This window comes from Scophthalmus maximus, chromosome 16, assembly GCF_022379125.1.
Source record: "Scophthalmus maximus strain ysfricsl-2021 chromosome 16, ASM2237912v1, whole genome shotgun sequence".
NCBI classification, from domain to species: domain Eukaryota; kingdom Metazoa; phylum Chordata; class Actinopteri; order Pleuronectiformes; family Scophthalmidae; genus Scophthalmus; species Scophthalmus maximus.
The window spans coordinates 7,958,117-7,979,373 of record NC_061530.1 but is presented as its reverse complement, the minus strand read 5'-3'; the positions used below and the strand labels follow the sequence as shown (position 1 = coordinate 7,979,373).

General features: G+C 44.7%; 1 protein-coding gene across 1 annotated transcript; it reads right to left on the bottom strand.

Annotated features, from left to right (window-relative positions):
* Window positions 1–4,647: 4,647 nt before the first annotated feature.
* vstm4b (V-set and transmembrane domain containing 4b) lies at window positions 4,648–19,646 on the bottom strand. Its single transcript, XM_035613507.2, has 8 exons — window positions 19,532–19,646; window positions 17,561–17,968; window positions 10,553–10,606; window positions 10,128–10,235; window positions 10,012–10,045; window positions 9,773–9,897; window positions 8,635–8,699; window positions 4,648–8,033 (listed from the first exon to the last, which is right to left on the bottom strand). The coding sequence occupies exons 1-8, from the start codon at window positions 19,581–19,583 to the stop codon at window positions 7,917–7,919; spliced, it is 963 nt and encodes a 320-aa protein (XP_035469400.1). The 5' UTR covers window positions 19,584–19,646; the 3' UTR covers window positions 4,648–7,916.
* Window positions 19,647–21,257: the final 1,611 nt, after the last annotated feature.

Here is a 21,257-nt window from a genome sequence, read left to right as displayed (position 1 = left end):
ACGGGATGATATGGTTCGTGGGCCTGAGTCATTTCCCCCAGCAGTGGGTCTGAAGACGCGCGGGTCACACCCGAGGAGAAGCTGCACACGGCAGTTCAGATCACATCTGGTGATAAGAAATGTGAGCAGTCTGTGAGTGTGTGTGTGTGTGTGTGTGTGTGTGTGTGTGTGTGTGTGTGTGTATGTGTGTGTGTGTGTATGTGTGTGTGTGTGTGTGAGTGTGTGTGTGTGTGTGTGTGTGTGTGTGTGTGTGTATGTGTGTGTGTGTGAGTGTGTGTGTGTGTGTGTGTGTGTGTGTGTGTGTGTGTGTGCGCTGGGTTGCATGAGCAGTTGTGAGAGACTTGAGAGACTGGAAGAGAGTGAGAGAGAGAGAAGCATAGAAAAGAAAGAAAAAAAGGAAGAATGATATTTATTTCAAAATGTATGTGTGAAAACATTTTTTCTTTAGACCTATATTTAGTTCTAACTAGCAGTTTAGTTGGATCCCCAACATGGCTGCCAAAGCGACACGGTGGGGCTGTTACCGTCTACAAAGGAAGGCCAGTGAGAGAGAATCAAGCATTTAGAAACTGAAAATAGCAGCAAATAATCAGCGAGATATAGAAATAGTAATGAAAGCCCCCGCACTGATGTCATTCGTCTGCAACGTGCCAGCAAGCATTTCCTTTCTGCCTTTCAGTCACTCATTTCCTTCCTTCCGGTCTTCTTTCCCAGCCGCTCGACAGCATTTTCAAACAATTTCCTGCGGGTTACCGCACGTATTTTGTACACAAACACATCATCCTCTACTTCATTATGTATTATTAATACTGCATTAGGCAGCCCATGATATACTGTAAGTGGGCTTTGGTAAAAACCTTAAGCAGCTAAGGCATGGTTCCACAAAATGTGGCCAAAACTTGGCACACTTACATGGAAGATGATGCTTTTTTTTGTGTTCATCTTACCTGCAAAGGATTGATACATTGCCTTTGCTGTAAACCGTGTGGTAGTGGAAGGTTGTGGATATCCGCTCAATTCAAGCATCGTATCTACATGTCGCTGTGTGGCAGTGAATAAGAAATTCTCTCGGCACGCAAGGCTTTTCGCTATTGCCAAACAGTTTTGTCCTTGTGTCATGTTTCAATGAACTACGGAGGAACGAAACGACAAGTTTGAAGCTGCAGTCACTTCTGTGCCGCAGCAAATTAGCCAAACATAAAAGACTAACGTGATGTAATAAAACTGGATTTTTGTAAATTGCAAAAAAAAAAAGGACGATGTATTCCATGCTACGTCAACCTACAGGATGTCCGGGGTCGGACATGGGACAAACCACGGCGCTGAGTTCAGGCTCCAGCATCAGTCCCGGGAACTTTTGGTGACTTCTTCTTCTCCAGCGCGCTCCTGCACACTGCTTTGTCTCCTCGATTGTTTAGGCCCTCAACGTGAAAGAACAAGGGGTAGAGCTGCTTTTGTGCAGGGATGAGTGATTGCTTGTTGGACATGTTTAGGAAAGCTGGCACCACGGGGGCAGAGGCAGTCGCGTGTTTACCTAAGCTCTGAGTGGATGTGTGGCTTTCCGTTACCCGAACTTTGTGACTGTCGAGCTGTCTCTGCTTCTCGGGCTGGAGGTTCCGAAGGGCTCCTTTCGTATTTTTGTACACGTTTTAAAATATCAACTCACCATGTGACAAAGTGTTTTGGTTGGTGCAGAGAAATGTCTGCGAACACAACGTGATCATTAGGCAAACCGCGTGAACGTTAAACTGAAAACACATTTCAATCCAAAAACATACTGAATGTACATAGAGTGCACACTTATTTTGCAGTAGTACAGTATTGTGTTCCCTGTTTTCCAATTTTAATAGCAATGACTTGGTTGATGTTTTGTGCTCTCCAGTATTTTAGTCCTTGCCATTACTTACTCTCCATTAATGTACAAATAATAATGCGCTTTATCTATACAGCACTTTTAGAAACAGGGTTTTCCAAAGTACTTTGACGGACAAAGCAGACAGGGGATACTCGGGGGCAGTCTGAAAATGCATTTACACCAACAACAAAAAACCCACATAAGAAATATAAGCAATGAGAGACCAACGTCACGAAAAAAACAGTTAATACAAATAAAAGAATGAAAACAGCTAAACGAAAAGGACAATGATGCATGAACGCAAATGAATATGAATAGAAAAAAAAGGACAGTAGAGCGATTTATGAAAAGTTGCAGTCACTGAAAAGTATATCACGGGTCACAGTGTAAAACAAAGTGAAGGGGAAACCTCCCGACCTCATCACTGACAACTTTGCAGCCCCGCCACTCTCCTCGCTGACTGTTAACAATCTCGAAAATCATCGTAAAATGATGTCACCAGTCGGGGGGGGTGACGATGGTTAGCCCGAGACAGGCTGCTTCTCATTAGTTCTGCCTTGGCCCTACAATTCCGCACAACAGTGGAGTGATTCGCGGCACTGACAGATGACACGCCTGCTGCAGACTAATAAATCCCGCAAATGAAATGCCTCGACAGTTACTGCGTGTCTGTCAAACACGTCGCAGTGCGAGACGAAGATGAAAAAGCTGTTGGACGCAAAACTGCAACAAGCTGTGACGAGCTGTTCTGTGTTTGGCTTTTGTTTTCTAGAGCTCTGTATGCGTTTCACATGCGCAGCCACTTCTGCCAGTTGTTTTTTCTTTTTTTTTCCAGAAACGCAGAATTACATAATCAACTCCAATTTTCAAGAAACAAATGCTTTGAGATTTTAACGTTGAACAGACTTACAAAGGAGTGAAACTGTTTTCCTTCCCGTTTTCAGAGGTCCTTTAACATAGCCGTGCATTAAGTGGGTTGAAGAAGCCTGACAAGAGCGTCATCCTTTGGGGAACTTGGAAAAAAAAGCAGAGTGCCTCTGAATGTATGACCGGACCATCACAGTAGGTATTTTAAAACTCACTGGACGATGAGAAATTTGGCTTAACTTGAGTTATTAACTGCACAGGCCAGTCAATGGCTCCTTTGAGACTTGACTGTGTTTTATGAGGACCAAACAGCTGGAAGTCTATAGAGTAGTGCCAGCAGGCACTGTCCCAACAAGGGCCCGGTCCAGTACATGACCAGTTGTACTGTATACTTACAGAAGGGATCACCGAGGACAAGGTCAATCTTCCCACATGGGACTGACCGCTCAGCCTTGGATGCTGTCGCTTACAAGTCATCCAATTCAGGGCCTTACTCTCATCCCTACTTCCTGTGATTTCCACTTGCTGTAGTCTCTCATTAAGTTTCTTTTTTTGAGGCCAGTGTAGCTATGCATTACTGTAACCACACAGGATATGTTGACTGTAGACTTTGTGTTTACTATGCATTGTATTCTCTATGGACCAACATGATGGCATGCGAGGGACAAGACGAGCGCAAACGAGGGTTTCAGCTTTAACAACAGGTTTTGTTCGGCCGTTTGGCGGGTGACATCACTTGTTTTCCTTTTAAAGGAGCATGTGCAAAGCCTGCTGTTTTGTTGTCAGACAGACAACTTGCATAGATTTACAATAGCATCACCTCTGGAATTTCTTGTTTTTATTCTCAGCCCTCCTGTCTTCTCCTTCCCTGTTCTTTTCAACAGTCCAGCTCAAACAGTTTGAATCAAATTCTCTTTCCTTGTACCTTGTATTTCTATTGGTCCGCTTCCCCTCGAAACCCGCGTCGTCTGCTGACCCGTGTCCTCATACTAACTCCATGTGTTTTCTCTGCGGGTGAGACAGTTCAAGAAAAACTTGGGTTCATTTTGTCTGACGTACACAGTGGACTTCCTGTCTCTTTTCCCTTTCAAAAAAGGATTTGGAGTTTGCAAGTAAACCCCACATTTTTGAACTCCCCCTCTCTCATTAAAGTGCCTCCACTCATGCCACAAGAGTAGCTGACACCCATCCAGGCTCCTGGATGCGCCCCTCTCACATCTGCTCTTTGTGCCGACATGGGAGTGAAAAAACTAACTGGAGATGGGAGCTCTGACTATCTTCATAGCGGTTTTTTGGGGGTGGGGCTAACAATGGATGCATGAAATCAATAAGCTCCATGTGCTTCAGCTCAAAAGGATCACAGTTTTGTTGAAGCTTTTAACCAATCCATCGGCTCAGTCAAAGTATGTTCAACGGATGAACCGAACTATACATCCTTCATGTCTGATGCCAGTTAGATTGACCAAAAAAGACAGATGACACTACACAGAAAAACCCCCGAATCTCAACTACAACATTTAGATGTACAAAACAATTATCGTAATTGTCAGGCTGAATCATGTCCACACAGTATTGTTCCAGTGCTCTGAGCTAAATGCTAACATCAGCATGCTAAAATGCCCACAGTGACAGTGCTGCCACACTAATGTTGGCGGGTATACTGTTTACCATTTATTTCCATCTTTGTTTTGCATATTCGCATGCAAACATTTGCTTATCAGCACTATATTGTAATGTCATTGATTCGATTTGTACACAAACCAAAGTTTTGGAGAAATTATTTAGATTTTTAACAAAACGGCCTAATTTAAAGTAAAGGACACCATGAAAAAGTCCTTACAAAATGATGTGCCATCCTTCCAGGACAACTGATTATTGGACAATATTTCAGGCTGGGCCAAAATGATGGTATATCAACAACTCTCTGGCAGCATACTGCTTCCCTCAACTTTTATTTCACTTGATACACACGGTACATCTGAAAGGGACATGATGGACAAGAGCTAAAATGCTGGAATGTTGGTGAATTCAGAGGTCAGTGGTGGGCAGACTGAGAAAGAGAGAGAGAGGGAAACAGAGAGGGAGAGCAGAGAGGCAACATTCATACACATGGTTGTAGTTAGAAGACTCCCATTAAGGACGTTGTGGTCTGGAAGAAACTTTACATTTCACAGTTTAAGGGCATTTTTCAAGACACTTCTACCCACCACTGAAAGGTCAGTTTCAGTCATTTGTATATAATACACACTGTGCAACTGAACAGAAGAGAACAATGGAAAATCGGAACAACAAATGCCCAGTGGTTTACACTGCCATGTAATATGTAGTGAGCAGAAATAAAAACGTCCAAGTTCACTGGAGCTGTTGTCTCCTGGTTGATCCACATGTGACTTGTCCAACCAATGTGCCCAACCTAATGGAGACTGCTTGGCCTAAATTAATTAACGTTAACGGAACTTTTACTCAGCAAAGGCTCCAAGCTAATAGACACCATGTCAAAAAATGTGTAACAGTCTAGCAGGGTTTTGTTAAAACAGCAGTTTACATACAGTATCACAGCTGAACAACCAAAATAATTAATAATACTAATACATTTTATTTAAAGGTGCCTTTCTCGCCACTGAAGGACACCGAACAGGGATACATAAGACATTAAAAGCGGCAGAAAAATGAAGAATACAACAACAATAAAAACAACAGAAAGAGGCAGAGCAATTGACATCAAGTGGAATAGGCACTTTTAAACAGATGTGTTTTGAGTTGCAATTTGAAATGGCGGAATGAATCGATGTTTCTAAGTTAGGGTGGTAATGAATTCCAGAGACGGGGAACAGAGCGGCTGAATGCTCTGCTCCCCGGGCGGAGGGGACAGACAGACGGGCGGAGGGGACAGACAGGTGTATGGAGCAGACATAGCATGTCATTTAAAAAAAGTTATAGGCTAACCTGTCTGCATTGGGATGCTCCATTACTGAGTGTAAACATATCAGAATTAGCATGTTTCCATATGTTTGGTCTAAATTTTTTTTTTTCTGTCGCCGACACAGAACCCACAAGTTCATATTCTTTGAATTTTACAAAAAAGTGTATTGGATTCAAATTGCGTACTGCGCCTTTAACACTTAACTGAAAACAGTTAAGAACGACTGACACAAGCATGACAGAGAAAGTGCAACTTCTCCTCCTTCTGCACGGATCACTTCATATAAGATAGTGGAAGTATTCGGGGGAAGGGAGGGATCCGGTGCCTTTGTGTCTGGGTTTCAAGTTCACAGTTTAAAAAAAACTCTCCTTTGCTTTTTCCATGCAACACTCCAGAGGATCATTAAAGGAAGAAAAAAGAAATTGTAGGAGTAATATGCACGTTAATGCTCAGATTCAAGTGAGAAAACAAGGAGACCGAAGCAAAGGTGTCTGGGATCACATCCAACTTGGCCTCTTGCTATGATCTAAAACAACAGCATCACCAAAAGATTTTAAGTAAAATATGACTCACAATAATGAGATGACGTGACACAATCGTTTACATCTTCTTGGATTTACAGTATGTGCCTTTTTGTGTGAGACTGCAAGGGTGGTTATCCGACATGCAGCTCCACCCTTGCATGTATGTATACATATGTGTGTCGCCAACAGCCTGTTAAGTTGACGTTGGCACCGGATGAGAGGGTGGATATGGTCTCACGTGCTTGCCTGTGGGGCGGAGGTCGGGGAACTAATCGCTCCTTTAATATCAACTCTGTGGAGCTGTGGTCATTATACGCTGCAGCTTGACTAAGAAAGAAATAGACTGAACACAGATGTTTTGAGGCAGATAATGCTTGGAAACACACTAGAAGTAAATCACATTTTAAAAATGCACTTTCACATTCATAACTACGGAGGTCTCCAATTTATTTAGTCTCTTGATCATAAATCTGATAACTCTTGATGGGGTTTCGCTCAGTTCACTGTGTAAGAACTGTGGAAAAGGATCTCACAGCAATCAGTTTATTGCTATATCGCAGTCTATCGCATAAAGCAAAAATGGCATTATGTCGCTTTCATTGATTTTAGTTTATAAAAATCCCAGCTTTTATGAATTTAAATCATCTGACATTTTGGGTAATAGTTTAGTTGAGAAGACCGATACCTCTCTCATGTCTTAAGTATGAAGCTATAGATTAGCTTAACTTGGGAAAGTCCCAAAGACTAGACGCAGGGGAAATAAAGCTTGCCTTTAAATTTAAAAATACAACTACTAATGTCTCCAAGGGCGCTATCACACCTACCTCGTTTGGTCCGGACCTTCGGGCTCTTCAGTTTGGTCTGAACAAAATTGCAGGTGTGAAAGGCGCCTTGCGCCACAGTCCAGACTAATGGACCAAAATTCTGTCTGAACAAAACTGAACCATCGGACCAATTACAGGAAGTTGAGGCTGCTAGCTCTCATAGGAGAAGAAAAAGAACCGGAAAGAAAAAGGCTACCCGCCGAATTGCCAACACACCGACGTCAGAATCACGTCCGTCTACAAACCAATCACAGTCAAGTCTAGGGAAACGCAGCCCGCGTACTGAAGGTGATAACGACAGGACGTAGGTGTGTCATGTAAAGTTCTTCAGTGCGCTCGCCAAATTGCAATGTGGAACCAAAACTAACCGGATGAAATGTATGTAATGTAAGAAAATCACAGGCATTGGTTCGGACCTCAGTCATCTTTGTCGCACTTTCAAGTGTGCCAGGCTAGTGGCTTCCCCCAGCCGTTATATATGCTAAGCTAAGCTAATTACCACCTGGTCCTGGCTCCATATGTTATGCAGTAAATTTGAAGGTTAAAATATCACAGGAATTTAACCTGCTAACATAATGTTGCAAATATCAACTGACGCATGGGTACCAATGTGGGGGGGCGAGCGGGGCAGAACTAAATCAGCATGGTAGACTTTTGTTGTGTTCCCAGTTTGAGCTACACAGGATTCAAACATGAGTGCAAAAGAAATATGCTACTTTGCATCTTGGTCTCATGAAAGAAAGTTATATCCAAGTTTGTATAAAACGGTATGTACAATAGTATCATAATTTTGACACGTTACACATTTTACCCTTCGCAAACCATTTTAATACAAAACAATACAGACTATAAATAGAAAATAATTTTTTACATAAGGCACAGTTACTAGTGGTGTGTGTGTGTGTGTGTTTCTCTCATAGCTGCTACTCCCCGAACAATATCTGAGCGTACACAGTGCCGCTACTTGACGCCTTGGCTTCTGGAATTGGCCTCACCAGGTCCAACTCTGCGTAGGTCAGATTCTCCTCCACTATCTTTGGCTGGAGATGTGGAGACAGACGGAGAAAGGGGGAGAGGGAAATGATCAAAGGAGGTGAATGGGGGGGTGGAGGTGGCAAGGGAGTGGTGTGGTGTGAGTGGTGAGAAAAGAACAAGGGCGGTTTTTATTACGGACTCCATTAAGATAAGGCCAGAGATGCTGTAGATTTCCCCTGTTTTAATATGTCAAACACGAATACTGACATGGAATCTAAACTGTCCTTGGTTTTTCTTCTCGCTTACACCTTTAGTTTGGTAAATGTAAGCATTCTGCACACAGACCCAATCTAAAAGGATTTCTGGCCGCCAAAATTAAATTACCCTTTGGTGCATTTTTTACCATTGGAATACCAAGTTGGCACATAGCCACTTCTTTTCCAGTGACGATTACTCTTCATGATAGTTGGGATAGTAACAATGGCCGGCTTACCATGACTGCCATGCTAGGTAAGGTGTGATGTCTTTTACAAAGTTAAACACTATGTTCATGAAAGTTACACACGCATAAAAACGGGCAAAATGATCACTGGATATGTTCCCAATAACTTGACAACAATAAAAGAGTGACAAGCATCTTATAAAAAAGGCATAGGCAGAACTTACCAACACTACTTTCTTTGGTTGTGGTTTTAAAAGTTTGGGTTTCCTCGTTTTGTCTCGAATGGGAGCTGCACGGAGATAACAAAATGATTTAGTTTTGCAGAGATGTGTTGAGCAAATATAATGTATGTGCAGAGTTCAAAAAATATCTAGAGCGACACTTGCAGACTTTTGCATTCTCACATATGGCCCCTGGAAAATTTCAGGAAAATGTAAGCAGCTTCAAGTTAGTCATCTTGGCTTAGCATGAAGATTGGAAACAGAGATATATGCATGATTTATATATATATATTTTTAAACCAATGAATTGACGTTTTTAAAGGGGTGTGGTACTGATTTGACCAAACAAGATTTAGCATGTTCTTTGGTGCGCCTTTAATAATAACGAATGCGTATATTGCTTTGTTTCAGCTGGACGAGTCCTCAACATCCCTCATGCAAAACAATAAGCGGGTCTGTCCAAAATTGCTCCAAACCCACACTACGGCAGTTACACAATTAGCACAATTTCCCCCATTTTTTTTAAAACATCAGCAGTGAGTTGGGAGGGAATTCAGAGATTTGGGACCTCTACCGCAACGCGATGGCACTGAGGATGGTAATGAACTCACTGTAAAATCACTTGGCAAAAGGTTTTCACACATGCTAATTAGGAAGTGGACTGTGGTTTGTTAGGCGTGAGAAAGTTTTTCCCCCCGTCAACTTTAGTAAACAACCCCGTAAATCAAGGGATAATATGGCGAGTTAATGCCACCATGTATTCAAGTATGGAAATAATATTTTCAAAGATGTTTTTGCGGGCATTTTGTAAGCCTTTAATGATAGGACAGTATTCCGTGTGAAGGGGGGAGAGAGAGTGGGGGAAGACGCGCAGCAAAGGGCCGGGGTCGGAGTTGAACCCACGGCTGCTGCAGGAGGACACGAGCCTCCACACATGGGGCGCCGGTGTTACTAGGTCAGCTAACCGACGCCCCACGCCGTGCAAAACAATTTGATCCTTGTGTGAACCTCAGTTTGGACCGACGATCATACAATGTGTAGCTTTTTCTGCTCGTGTGCGGAAGTTACACGAACCATAGTCGGACTTCTTTTGAGCGTGACTTTCTGTGTCAACATTTCCAACTAGCACAGATGACTCTACCTTTGGCTGGTATCTCTGGTGGTAACTCCTCTTGATAGCCTCTACTCCTTTTCTTCCTGTACCTCCTCTCCTTCTCCGGCAGAGCCGGAGACAAACTGACCAAACTGGTAACCGTCTCCCCGGAGCTGGAGTGACAACAGATTAGGTTCAGTGCAGTAAGAAACATGTATTCATTAATGAATTTGCTATTTTATTTAATGAGAATTTTATTTAAAGTGCGTGTTGTGGTGAACTATTACCTGTTTTGTGGGCTTTTGACCAGATGGTAGTTATCTGCACAGATATAACACGTTTAGAAAAAACATTGCAGAGACGAGGATTGTTGCACTTTCCGAGACCAGTGGGTGCTGCTCACCTTTTAACCTCTGCTTCCTCTGTATGTACTGGCAGGTCACTGTCACCGTGAACATGCACATGCACAGCAGGCCCACTGAGCAGATTAGCACCGCACACAGGTACACATCTGAAACACATACGAAAACATGTACACACATACATTAGTCTGTCAGCACGGCAGCCTCACGCCAGGGCTTCAGCTCACACAAAAATGTGAAGAAAAAGGCAAAAAAAGAAGCACGTGTTTGCTGAGCTATTTATGGCACTGTAGTACATCCTTTGGGCTGGATGTATTTTTGCCGGCCAAGGACGATCCAGTGCCAGTCCACCACACACACACACACGAACACACACACACACACACACATACACACACACACACACACACACACACACACACACACACACACACACACACACACACACACACACACAAACACTTACCTTTAAACAAGCTCCACAGGCTTTCCTTGGCCTTGGTGGGCGGTAGGACATGCACTACATGGAGAGAGAAAGAGCAGAAGAGAAACATGTAAAGTCCGCAGTCATCACTGTGGCTTCCCTGCCTCCTGATTACACACTTGCCAGAGTTTAAATAAATCCAACTGCATGAAGAGAACGAGCTGAGGGCTGGCCTCCTCCCTCCCAGCCTGACCCTGTCTCTGACTCACTGTCCAGAGAGCTCGACCATAAACCTCGGTGAAAAGGGTGAATAGCTCATTAACTCAGACATTAGTGCAGACAGTTGGTGCCGGAGTCATGCATCACTGTAAACTTTCACCTCACACCCACACCCACGCTCTGAGCCCAACCCTCTCCTTCACCTTCACAACAAACACAGCACCTTTCGCCTATTTCGGTCCACAACACTGGCTGAGAAGGTCCCACCTCAGACAGGTTTTTTCTTTCTTTCTGTGACATCAACAAGATGATCATTAAAAAATTTTCCCGGGACCATTCAGTTCCTCGTCCAATTGACTCACAGGCATTCAAGTTTCCCCTCTTTGCCATGGCAGTGAATGGAATTGAGCTTAGTAGCGTTACATAGAACCAGGACTATGTGATACCAAAGAGACTAAAGCACTGAGCTTGTGTAGTAAACACTGATATTAAGTACGTTTTGGAACAATAGGTTATTCTAAATTCATTTAGATGATTCTTTGTTTACTTTTGTTATATAGTCACAGTCTGAGCTGGAGAGAGAGAGAGACAGGAAGTGGTACGACGTCCAACAACGCTTCCAGATGGGAATTGAACTGTGACATTTGCTGTTACTGTTTATCATAAGCACCATAACCATTAAGACGCCGCAACAATGTGTGTCCATAGTTTGCTTTTGTTTTCACAATTGGTTGGAAACTCTGCATCTGTTTGCCCTTTAAATATACCCGTTGTTTCAAATAAAATCCTTTAGAAAAATAAAATATATAGAAACATAAAGAAAAGCTGTGTCATAGATTAGCATTGGATGGTCACGTATATTTAATAACCCAGCACCCACACTTGCGCTGACGGTTACGGCGGCAAAAAGTTAGCGACCTCACCGGTTGAAGGTGAGAGGGATTGGGTAAAATCAGACTGTGTGATGCACGTGCCCTGACTCGTTATTGAAACGGAATAAGTGGATGCTGATTCAGGAAGATGGAAACCGTGGATGTCTTAAGCAGAAGTATTTATTATAAGAGCTCAATATTGAGGAGACTTCGGGGTTCGCTGCACAGATCAACGGGTTCACAGTGTTCGGCGTCCCATGATAGTCTGCCCACCCCCGGTCTCTGTATTGTATTCAGCATTGAGTAATGTCATCATCTCCCCGCGACTACGACACCTCGAGAGAGACTCCAGCTGCTCAATGACTGTTTCGGATGCCATAGATAAGACGACCTTGCTTGGTGCCTGAGAATAGACTCATCTTAAGAGTTTCTCAGGGAGGATAGAGGAAAATTCCAGGACAGTTACGGTTGCTTATCTACACTGGACAATCACCATGTGGGGAGCAATTAGTGAACCGAGTACATGAAGTTATGAGAGGGAGGAGCAGAGCTTAAAAAATTGAATGTAACCTTGATGTGACTATGAATGCAGCCTGAATCTGGAATGAGAATCCCGGCTGTTGTGCTTATATTTTTAAATTTGAGTACAGTGTGTTTCCCATCTGGCCTCACACACTCACACACTTCACCACCTCATCTGACCACAGTCGCCTTAACACCAACGCACTCTCGCTGTGCTGGTGTGGCAGGAAGCACGCGAGGTGACACCCATCAGGGCATCATCTTGAAATACCCCAAACCGCCTGGCGGGAGAATTTCCCACAGGCAGACTGGCTTCACAGCGTGCTGACTGACAAACCAGCGCATGCCCCACACACACCCACACCCACACCAACACACACACACACACACACACACACACACACACACACACACAGGGGTGAAAGGGGGATAAGCTATTTTCTTCAGTGAAAAGAAAAAGAGATTACATTTAAAGCTTAGTCCATTAAACAGTATAAGTATGAATTAAAAACTGTGAAACATCTCATAAAGCAGTGGGATGTTTACAGCAAAACCTAGAAGAGCATTTTCTGCAAAATGCTGCATCATGCTTATCCTTTAATTTAGTCAACTTCTGATTCTGTTAAAGGATAACATTAATTAAAACTGAATTTCACTATGCAACTCCAGGAATAACAGGGCACCTATAAACAACACACCTCTTTCACCAGTTCACACAGCACTAATGAGAAGTTTGAAAGATTAAATGCACAGAGACATTTTAGGCTTTAAAGGTTAAACAGTGTTTTTGAGATGCAAGGGTCATCTAACTGGGACTGTTGGGGAACACGCCTGTGGACCTGACCCCAGTGAAACCACTAACCCGACGCTTGACCGTATGTGACCTACATTCTGCTGTTTGGAATTCAAAAGGGAAGAAAAAAACAGACCTTTATTTATGAATCACAAACACATGTTTAGTTTGTAAATAGGAGTTTAAGGTTGCAGGTTAAATTTATTTCAGACTATACCATAGGAAGCACTTTGATTTTTTTGTTTGTAAGTTTAACCTGTCGAACCAAAGGGGAAAAAGTTAGGGTAATTGAATTTGATAAGCTGTTTATTCTCTACACAGAGGTCAATTGAGTAAGTTTTCATGCGTCGGCTTCCCGCAGATGTCATGACCTCAGTGGTCTGCATTGTGTCATTTGGCACATTGGCGCCTGGCGTATTAAATAGCTTTGGTGTCGTCATTTTCTTGCTGGTGAAAACGCAACAACTATCGACGTTCACAACAGCATGTGTGGTAAATCCATGTCGTCTCAGGCCATCATTTAAAAACAGACTGTCCTCAGTTCCTTCAATCCAAATCCCTGACTTCCATTCACAGTAAATTATTCACAGTGTAAGTATTGATAGCTTTATGTGGTGTGTGTGTGTTTTGCCTCAGGTCCCGTGTCGCTCGGTCAGCGAGGCAGCTGTACATGTTGGAATAATCAGAAATTGGACACTGGGCGCCATAAATCTGCCTTTTATACCCCCCCCCCCCCCCCCTTTCTACAAAACGTCTTCTTTTTTACGGCGACTTGTGAACGGCTGAAGACTGGATCGGAATAAGTGGAAACATTCGACAGCCGACTTTTTGTGCATCAGACCCCCAGAGTTGCATTCAGTCACTGACTGCATGTCAGTTTTGTGGCTCTTTTTTTGTCCCAACAAGCCCAACACTGTAAACATCAATACACAGACGTGGACTGGAGGGAATAATGATCTCTCTGTGTCTTCATCCGCTGACTCATGTCAATGCTCTAATTAACTGTATTATAAAAGACTGAATGTTCAGTAAGTGCAGTGTTCTGTGTCTTGACAAAGCTTCAAATTATTCACCCTTTAACTTCCTGTTGTGTCTCTGCATCGTTTGTTCTAAGAATCAGCATCTTTTTGTGTATACGCAGATTTTGTTGATTGTTGATTCTGTGATTTTTCTAATTTTTATTTCTTCCAGAGTACCCCGTGTTCTTACTATACTTAAACCCATGCCACATCCGTGTGCTTTGTACATCTTACAATTGTTTTTTTAATTTTAACTCGCCCACGTAGGTTATAGAAATATCTAAAACGTTTGGTTTGTTTGTGCCAGGTGGAGGCCGTATCCACACCGTGCCCTGCCTACAGTTTCTCTACCAAACCCTCTGACCTCTGGGTGTGTTTATTATAGTCGTAGTAAGTAGAGTAATGGGAGTTTTGTGTATTGTGGAAACACCTGGCCGCCTAATGTTATCCGACCACAGGAATTCCATCGGTTTAGCATCACACACACAAACACACGTGTGTGCCCACCAAGTCTCAGGCGTCTCATCTGAAGTGGGAGCCAGGAGTAATGGTCCCACAGGGGCTTTAACCCCCAGATGTTCAGCTGATGTTTATCATAGCTGTCAGCTGTCGGTGTGGACATTCGGGGAAAAAAGAATGCCCCTACCTGCCGGTCCCACGGGCAGGAATAGACCGGCGTTCCTGTGCTGTTCGAGCTTTGGCCTACATCTTTCCAATCGCTCACCCGACATCCTGCATAGCCTACTGCTCATGTTAAATATTCATAACTCCATGATGTCAATGAATTCGTTGCCTTTCGACATCTATTGCCATTCATGTCATAATTGCACTATTCATCCCCGAAATGTCGCAGTAGGCTATTTATGATTGCCATTGGGACCATAATGGGCCATCTCTTTCTTAAATGAAAATACAGTGGCCCACCACATCCTTGACCACGAAAAGGTTAGGAGCCAGACACGAGCCAGCCGCCCGCTCGCACGTCACCGCCGACAAACGTACGAACTTTACCTTCCTCGGGACAATTATCTGCTGCTGCTGCTCCGCCGAGTCTCTCTGCACAGTCTGTTCTACTTTTGGGAGGGAAACTCCTCGTCGGGGCCAATGTCAACAGCCCTCGGTAGGGACTGTGCGCCTGCCTGAGGGCCCAGACTTGGCGGTGGACGCCCCGTAAGTCACAGCCCTGCAGGAACGCTTCCATGGAAAATGTGGTGAGCAAACGTCTGCTGTTGTTCAACGTGAGCAGGAACCACCAACAGTGACGCGGAAGACGAATTGTCTTCAGATTCAGATTTTGCAGTCAAGATCGAAAGCAACAATTTGCATACACGGGGTGTAGCACCTGATCCCTCGTCAAACTTCGGACGCATCGCGCGTCGAGATCTGCCGAGCAAAAGGCCGACTTGTGTCGAGATGTCGCGATGCCCGTTAAGTAGCTCGCTAAGTCGGTGATAACCAAGCGCTATTAACTTCAAGCGTGAAGCCGTCATCAACTGACTACGTTGTCGCTTATCACCGTTGACAAGCCACTGGCTCCGTCTTTACTTTGAAAACTTCGGGGCGGCGTCTTAGTACGGGGCGAGCAGAAGCGGAGACGTTTAGAAAACGGTGATGCAGTCAACCTGCATTCTCTTCCCGATTGGTCCTTCAGTCACAACTCTACAACCGGCTGGTGAATGCAAAGCATTGTTTTGGATTCTGTTTTCATGATTCTGTTTTCTCTCTCTCTCTCTCTCTCCCTCTCTCTCTCTCTCTCTCTCTCTCTCTCTCTCTCGGCTCTTCTGAGTCAGAGCCGCAAACTTCTTGTGCAGGAGGATCTTTTTTAATCTCCCAGGCCTGTTCCTAACCAATGACATTTCCCCTCGGAGATCGAAAGCAGGACAGTGCTTTTGCTCAGCGAAACCACTTCAAGAGCTCCTCAGACAGATGAATGACATCATCCAACGTTGCGGTCAGAGCAACTGCTACTGCCTGAGACGCAGCGCCACTCTCTTTTTCCTACCATCTCTACAATGAACTGTTGCCGCATATTTTTAATTTGACCTAATATCACTTTGACTGAAACAGTGATGTATAATGCGTTAACAGAATTTCTGAAAAAGATGCGTGGTTGTTAAGCGTTAAGCCTTCAGGTTAAATTCAGTCATCTTTATGGGACCTGGATGACGGATTGAACGGGGAGCCTGCGATCCTTTTCAAAACATCCAGCTAAAACCTCAAACAGTTTGATGGTGCTCACGGCTGCTCAGTAACACTCACACTTTCTGCCGCTGGCCCTGGAACATCGCCGCGGACCAGACTCTCGTCTGCTTACAACTATCTGCGGTCTCGCTATTATCAGAAAAGCATTTGTCATCGCCTCTGTTGTGGGTCGCAGAAATAGCCCGTCGAGTCTCCGCCCGGCACTATTAAAAGCAGTGATGTCATTCTTGTGAGAAACTACAACGTAGGGCCTTCTTTTGCCTTTTTGTAGGTCAAGTTGTAGCCGCGACGACTGTTAACCCCGGCTGTTTAAAACAAAGATGTTTCTTTGGTATTGGATACTTTTCAACTTGCGGTCAGGAATTTCAATGAGGGGCAATGTCAGCACCTTTTTACACTGCAATCACATCAGGCTGCCGCCGATGTTCAGATGATCAACACTGTGTCCAGTTCCTTACTTGAGTCTCTTTAAGCAGTGTTTTCTAACCATTCAGCCTCCAACTCTACGTTTTGGGTGACCTGATGCAGATTCCTATCACACTATATGCCAACTTCCTCTTGTTGGGTAATAAACGTAATAAGCGGGTAATATTCTCTTTGCCACTACAACGGAACACTGGTCGCACTAGATGACCGGTCAAATAATTTATTCTAAGTAACCTCATTATATTTTAGCAAGTATCTTGTTACCTCTTTTGTCAGGCAAGACAAAGAGAACCTTCAACATTTTCATAAACAAGTTTCTATGTAGTTATCTAAGACCAGAGAACTAATCTGGACCCAACTGATGATTTGCAATTTGTAAATATCTATATCTATAAGCAATATCTATTAGCAATATCTGTAGCCGCTGCTTCATGACACAACCAACAACTTACTTCTTCATCCTTTCTCATTATTTTTGTGTATCTCATAACTTTTGCAAAAAAGTGAGCTACAGTAGATACACTGGAGATCCCGTGTTCTATCAATATTCCATTCATCTGACCCTCTCTATTCTGGCTAAATCGTTTGGCCAAATAATGATTGGAAGGAGGAGTTTCTCTCTCTAGGTTTTGATATTTTTACTTTTTTGGATGCACTGAATTAACGCTGACCAAACGGCTGCCTTAAAAATTGCTAACAGCCGCCTGTCAAGTCAAGTGAGTGAAATAGTGCAAAGACATTTAGGTGCAGCATCCATTTGAAACACTATTCTCACAATTTCAAATGTATTTGTGGACCTGAACTTTCCCCCCCCGGCGCCATTGTGGACATAATCTTGGAAATCACACTATTAAAATGCCCTCGGCCAAATCGACTTGTGTGCGGCTCCACAAATGTGGCGCGGGCTGATGCTCTCAGAGTTTACGTGCTTTGGCAAATCAGTCAGCGCTGAGAAAAGGGCCAAGCAAAAAACGGAGACATAAATTGAAACCCTCACCTCTGAGCTCAGTAGCAGCCGTGCAGTTGGACGAGGCCTTCCAGCGGTCCTGGTGCTTTTTAAACTCCTGCACCCGGCACACGTAGAGCCCCTGGTCCCGCTGGGCCACGTTCAGGATCAGCAGGTCAAAGATCCTCCCCTGCTTCACCACCGTCAGCTTCAGCTTGGGCCACGGGAAGCTCTTGGTGTAGTTGCCGTAGAAGCGGGCCTTCCGCATGTTGACGCGGGCGATCAGGAGTTCGTCCTCCGACCGCCCCGTGCCCGCCGGCAGGAAGGTCCACTTCACCACGGGCAGAGCGGCATTTCGGCGCCGCTGGGACACAACGCAGGAGAGCGTGATGTTCTGACCCTCCTGGGCCACCGTGAAGGGGGACGGGGTGATGGTGACGTTGATGGCCCAACACAAGTCTGGAGGAAGCAAAGTTTGGATGTTATCGTTGGAAAGGGAGCATAGAGAATACTAGTATCCATCAAAGATGGCATTGAAACAGACGTGAAACTATTTGGAAACAGTTTCATTTGTCCACCCAGTGTGGACGTATCTGACCTGACCCATGTAGCTATAAACGTTTTCTAAGTTCAGGGGGATCTATCGGTAGAAATGGCAATAATCATGATCATGTTTTCAGAGTTCTTACCACCAATGGGACCTTCATATCTACACCGAGAGCGTTCCTGATTTTTTCTACAGAAGCCCAGAGCAGACAAACCAAACACTGGCTATAGAGGGGGCATTTTCGCATTTTTATAAAATGACCCGAAGGCCGGTTGCAATGTGCATCTTAACCGCTAGATGTCACTAAATCACACAGAACCTTGAAGTACAAACCGTTTCTCGCTGCCCAATTTTTGAGAAGTTGTCCCGGTCACGGCATCCAGTCTGGGATTGACTACATATTCGTGAGGTTTAGATCGATTGTCTGCGCACGGGGTCGAACGTGAGGGGAAGAACAAACATGTGCCCTAACGGAAAATGTCATTAATAAAATGAATAAAAGGTTTGCATTAACACATTTAGTCACACTTCTCAGTCCACTTCCCATTGGCCCCTGACACATCACGGCGAGGCGACGTACAGCCTACAGTTCGGAACGATGCATCGTCAGAAGAAGCAGCTGATGCCTCGCTGACCAACTTGAACTTTCTTGCTTTCAACCGTGCGCCATTGTGTCCCCATGAAAGAACAAAAAAAAAAAAACCCCAGAGGAACAAATGTGTCCAGGAGGACTCGCAGGGAGTGTTGTTGCTCGACGGTCCTCTCTCCTCTGGCGCCGACAGCCCGTGTTGTTTTTGGCACGTGGCGGCGTACGTGGGACGAACACTGGGGGACTTTGCCGCTGAACGCGTTGCTGAACGACAATGCATCACACATCTGTTTCCCCCCCCCCCGCACTTGGCCGTTCAAGACGCCACACTTTCCGCGACACAAGAGCATTCAGCTGTGCTCGCAAGTCAGATGCACGTTAGTTTAAAAGAAATAATTTTCTTTTACAGTTTTTGGCTTTCATTTGGATTTTGGAAATGTTGCTGAGGGGTGAAAAGAAAAAGTTATATTTCGCTGTTGAAAGTTGGTTTTGAACTCTTTGAAAGCAGAGGTGAGACTGAGCTCTATTCCACAGTCAAAAAAACACCAATTTTTTCACTTTGGAATTCCCTCTCATCTCTGGCAACACATGCAACTCTGGAAAACATGTCCTTATCTCGCCAGCACACCCTCGAGCTCATAAAATAAAAGTATGTTGGGGTTTTTGTTTTGTTTAGCAGTAACTGTAAAGAGCACTGGAAGAGCATCTTGTCGCGCAAAGAAATGTCTTCCTCCATCTCCTCGGCCCTTAACCCCAACATCCTCCCTGATTCTCAGATGCTTTCTGCAAAACTTCACTGACAAATTTGTCTCCGCCACATCCGCTCTGCTCTGAACCAAAAAAAAGAAACTAAATGAAAGTGAGAAAAGAAAAAGCTTTTTCCTACCTCCAAACAGTGCTCGAGTCAGGAGAGCAAACACCACAGAGGAGATCTTCATTTTCCACGGCTGCAGCCTCCATCAACTCCCACTTAAATGCCTCTGAAGAAAATGAGGCCCAAGGTTTCCTCCCCCTTGTTCACCCCCCCCCCCCCAGCCGCAGAGAGTAATATGAAACGTTGGACACTCCTCCACGTCCCTCCCCCCTCCTCAGTGAAAACACATTTGGCAGCCTCACACACACACACACACACACACACACACACACACACACACACACACACACACACACACACACACACACACTAACACACACACACACACCCCCACTAACACACACACACACACACTAACACACACACACACCCACTAACACACACACACACACACACACACACACATTAACACACACACACACACACACACACACACCCCCCTCTGGTTCTGGCGGAGCGAGTGGGAAATGTAATTTCCTGTGCAGGATGGAGGTGAGGGAGGTGTGAGTCGCTGAGATTGACGCCGCGCAAATCACGCTTCCAGCTGTGGAGGTGAGTGGGCGCACACCTCAGTCAGGGCTTTTTTTTTTTTTTTTAAATTTGGAACACACACACGCTGACACGTCGGGGGGTTGTGGGGGTGGCTTTGCAGTCTGTGTGGGCATATCTGTTACCGCTGGAAATGATGGAGCAGAGCAGTATACAGTATGCGGATTGATTTTTGGGCCTTTAAAGTTTCCTCATGTGCTAAACCTGCTGTCACAACGGGCCCTCGCAACCCACGGTTAATGTTGTGCCTGTGTGTGTGTGTGTGTGTGTGTGTGTGTGTGTGTGTGTCTACATCTATCTCCCATCATCTCTGGTCTCGTGTTAACAGGATCCCACGGTGGATCTCTGTGCAGCCCTCCCTCAGCTTTGGGACACTTTGCTGGCTTTCATCAAACCTCGGAGAGCAGCGCCGCGGAGATCACGGGGCACTCACCGATTTACAGATAATGGCGGAGGCGGGCTTGCGGGGCCCCGTAAGTGCCCCTGGTCTGGCGACAGTCTGACAAAAACGAAAAAACGGATCCCCTCAGAACAGAACTCCCCGACTCTACTGAGGCTGCACAGCCTTACAGCATTTGGTGCAAAAAACGCGGTGAGGGATTTACCGAATTAGTCCTCCAAACACAGCGCAGATGTCCTCGCTCGCTCATTTTCTCCCTGCTTATTATCGGCCGCGCAGGCGGTTTCTTTCCTTTGTGTTTTGTGCATCGGGATGAAATAAGGGTTTTGGGATAGAAAAAGAATTTATCTTAAAGCCGCAGTCGCTGGCCCCTTCAGCGGCGGAGACACACCACAACAAGCTACGGACATGACCTTGGACACATCAGTGCAGCTGTCAACAGCTATTCATGTTCACACATCCACCAGACGCAGAACGGTTTTTGCAATAAATTCAGAAGTTGTTTTCTCCATCTGTTGAAATAAAACATACTATTAGTATGACTGAGAACACAAGTCAGTAATGCGGAGGTGTTTTCCAAAAAAGTTTTCTTAAAGTTTTCAACTGGAAGAGTGAGTCAAAGTTACTATTCTGTAAACTTCAACAGCGAGTGCACCTGTAAGTTATTACCGTATTCTCAGACACTTGGCAGAGGACTCCGATTATGACCTAGATAATATTGCACAGAGGTGGAACAGAGCCAGAGCTCTGTATCTGCAGCCCAGAGCACTGAAACTTATTTGCAGTAAA

Excerpts from the sequence above, each read along its gene's own strand:
- vstm4b (XM_035613507.2), bottom strand. The coding sequence starts at position 19,583 with ATGAAGATCTCCTCTGTGGTGTTTGCTCTCCTGACTCGAGCACTGTTT. Across the intron at positions 10,607-17,560 it reads GGCTGCTACTGAGCTCAGAG|TGCATGTCCTACCGCCCACC; the intron begins GTGAGGGTTTCA and ends CTCTCCATGTAG. Across the intron at positions 10,236-10,552 it reads CCTGTGGAGCTTGTTTAAAG|ATGTGTACCTGTGTGCGGTG; the intron begins GTAAGTGTTTGT and ends TATGTGTTTCAG.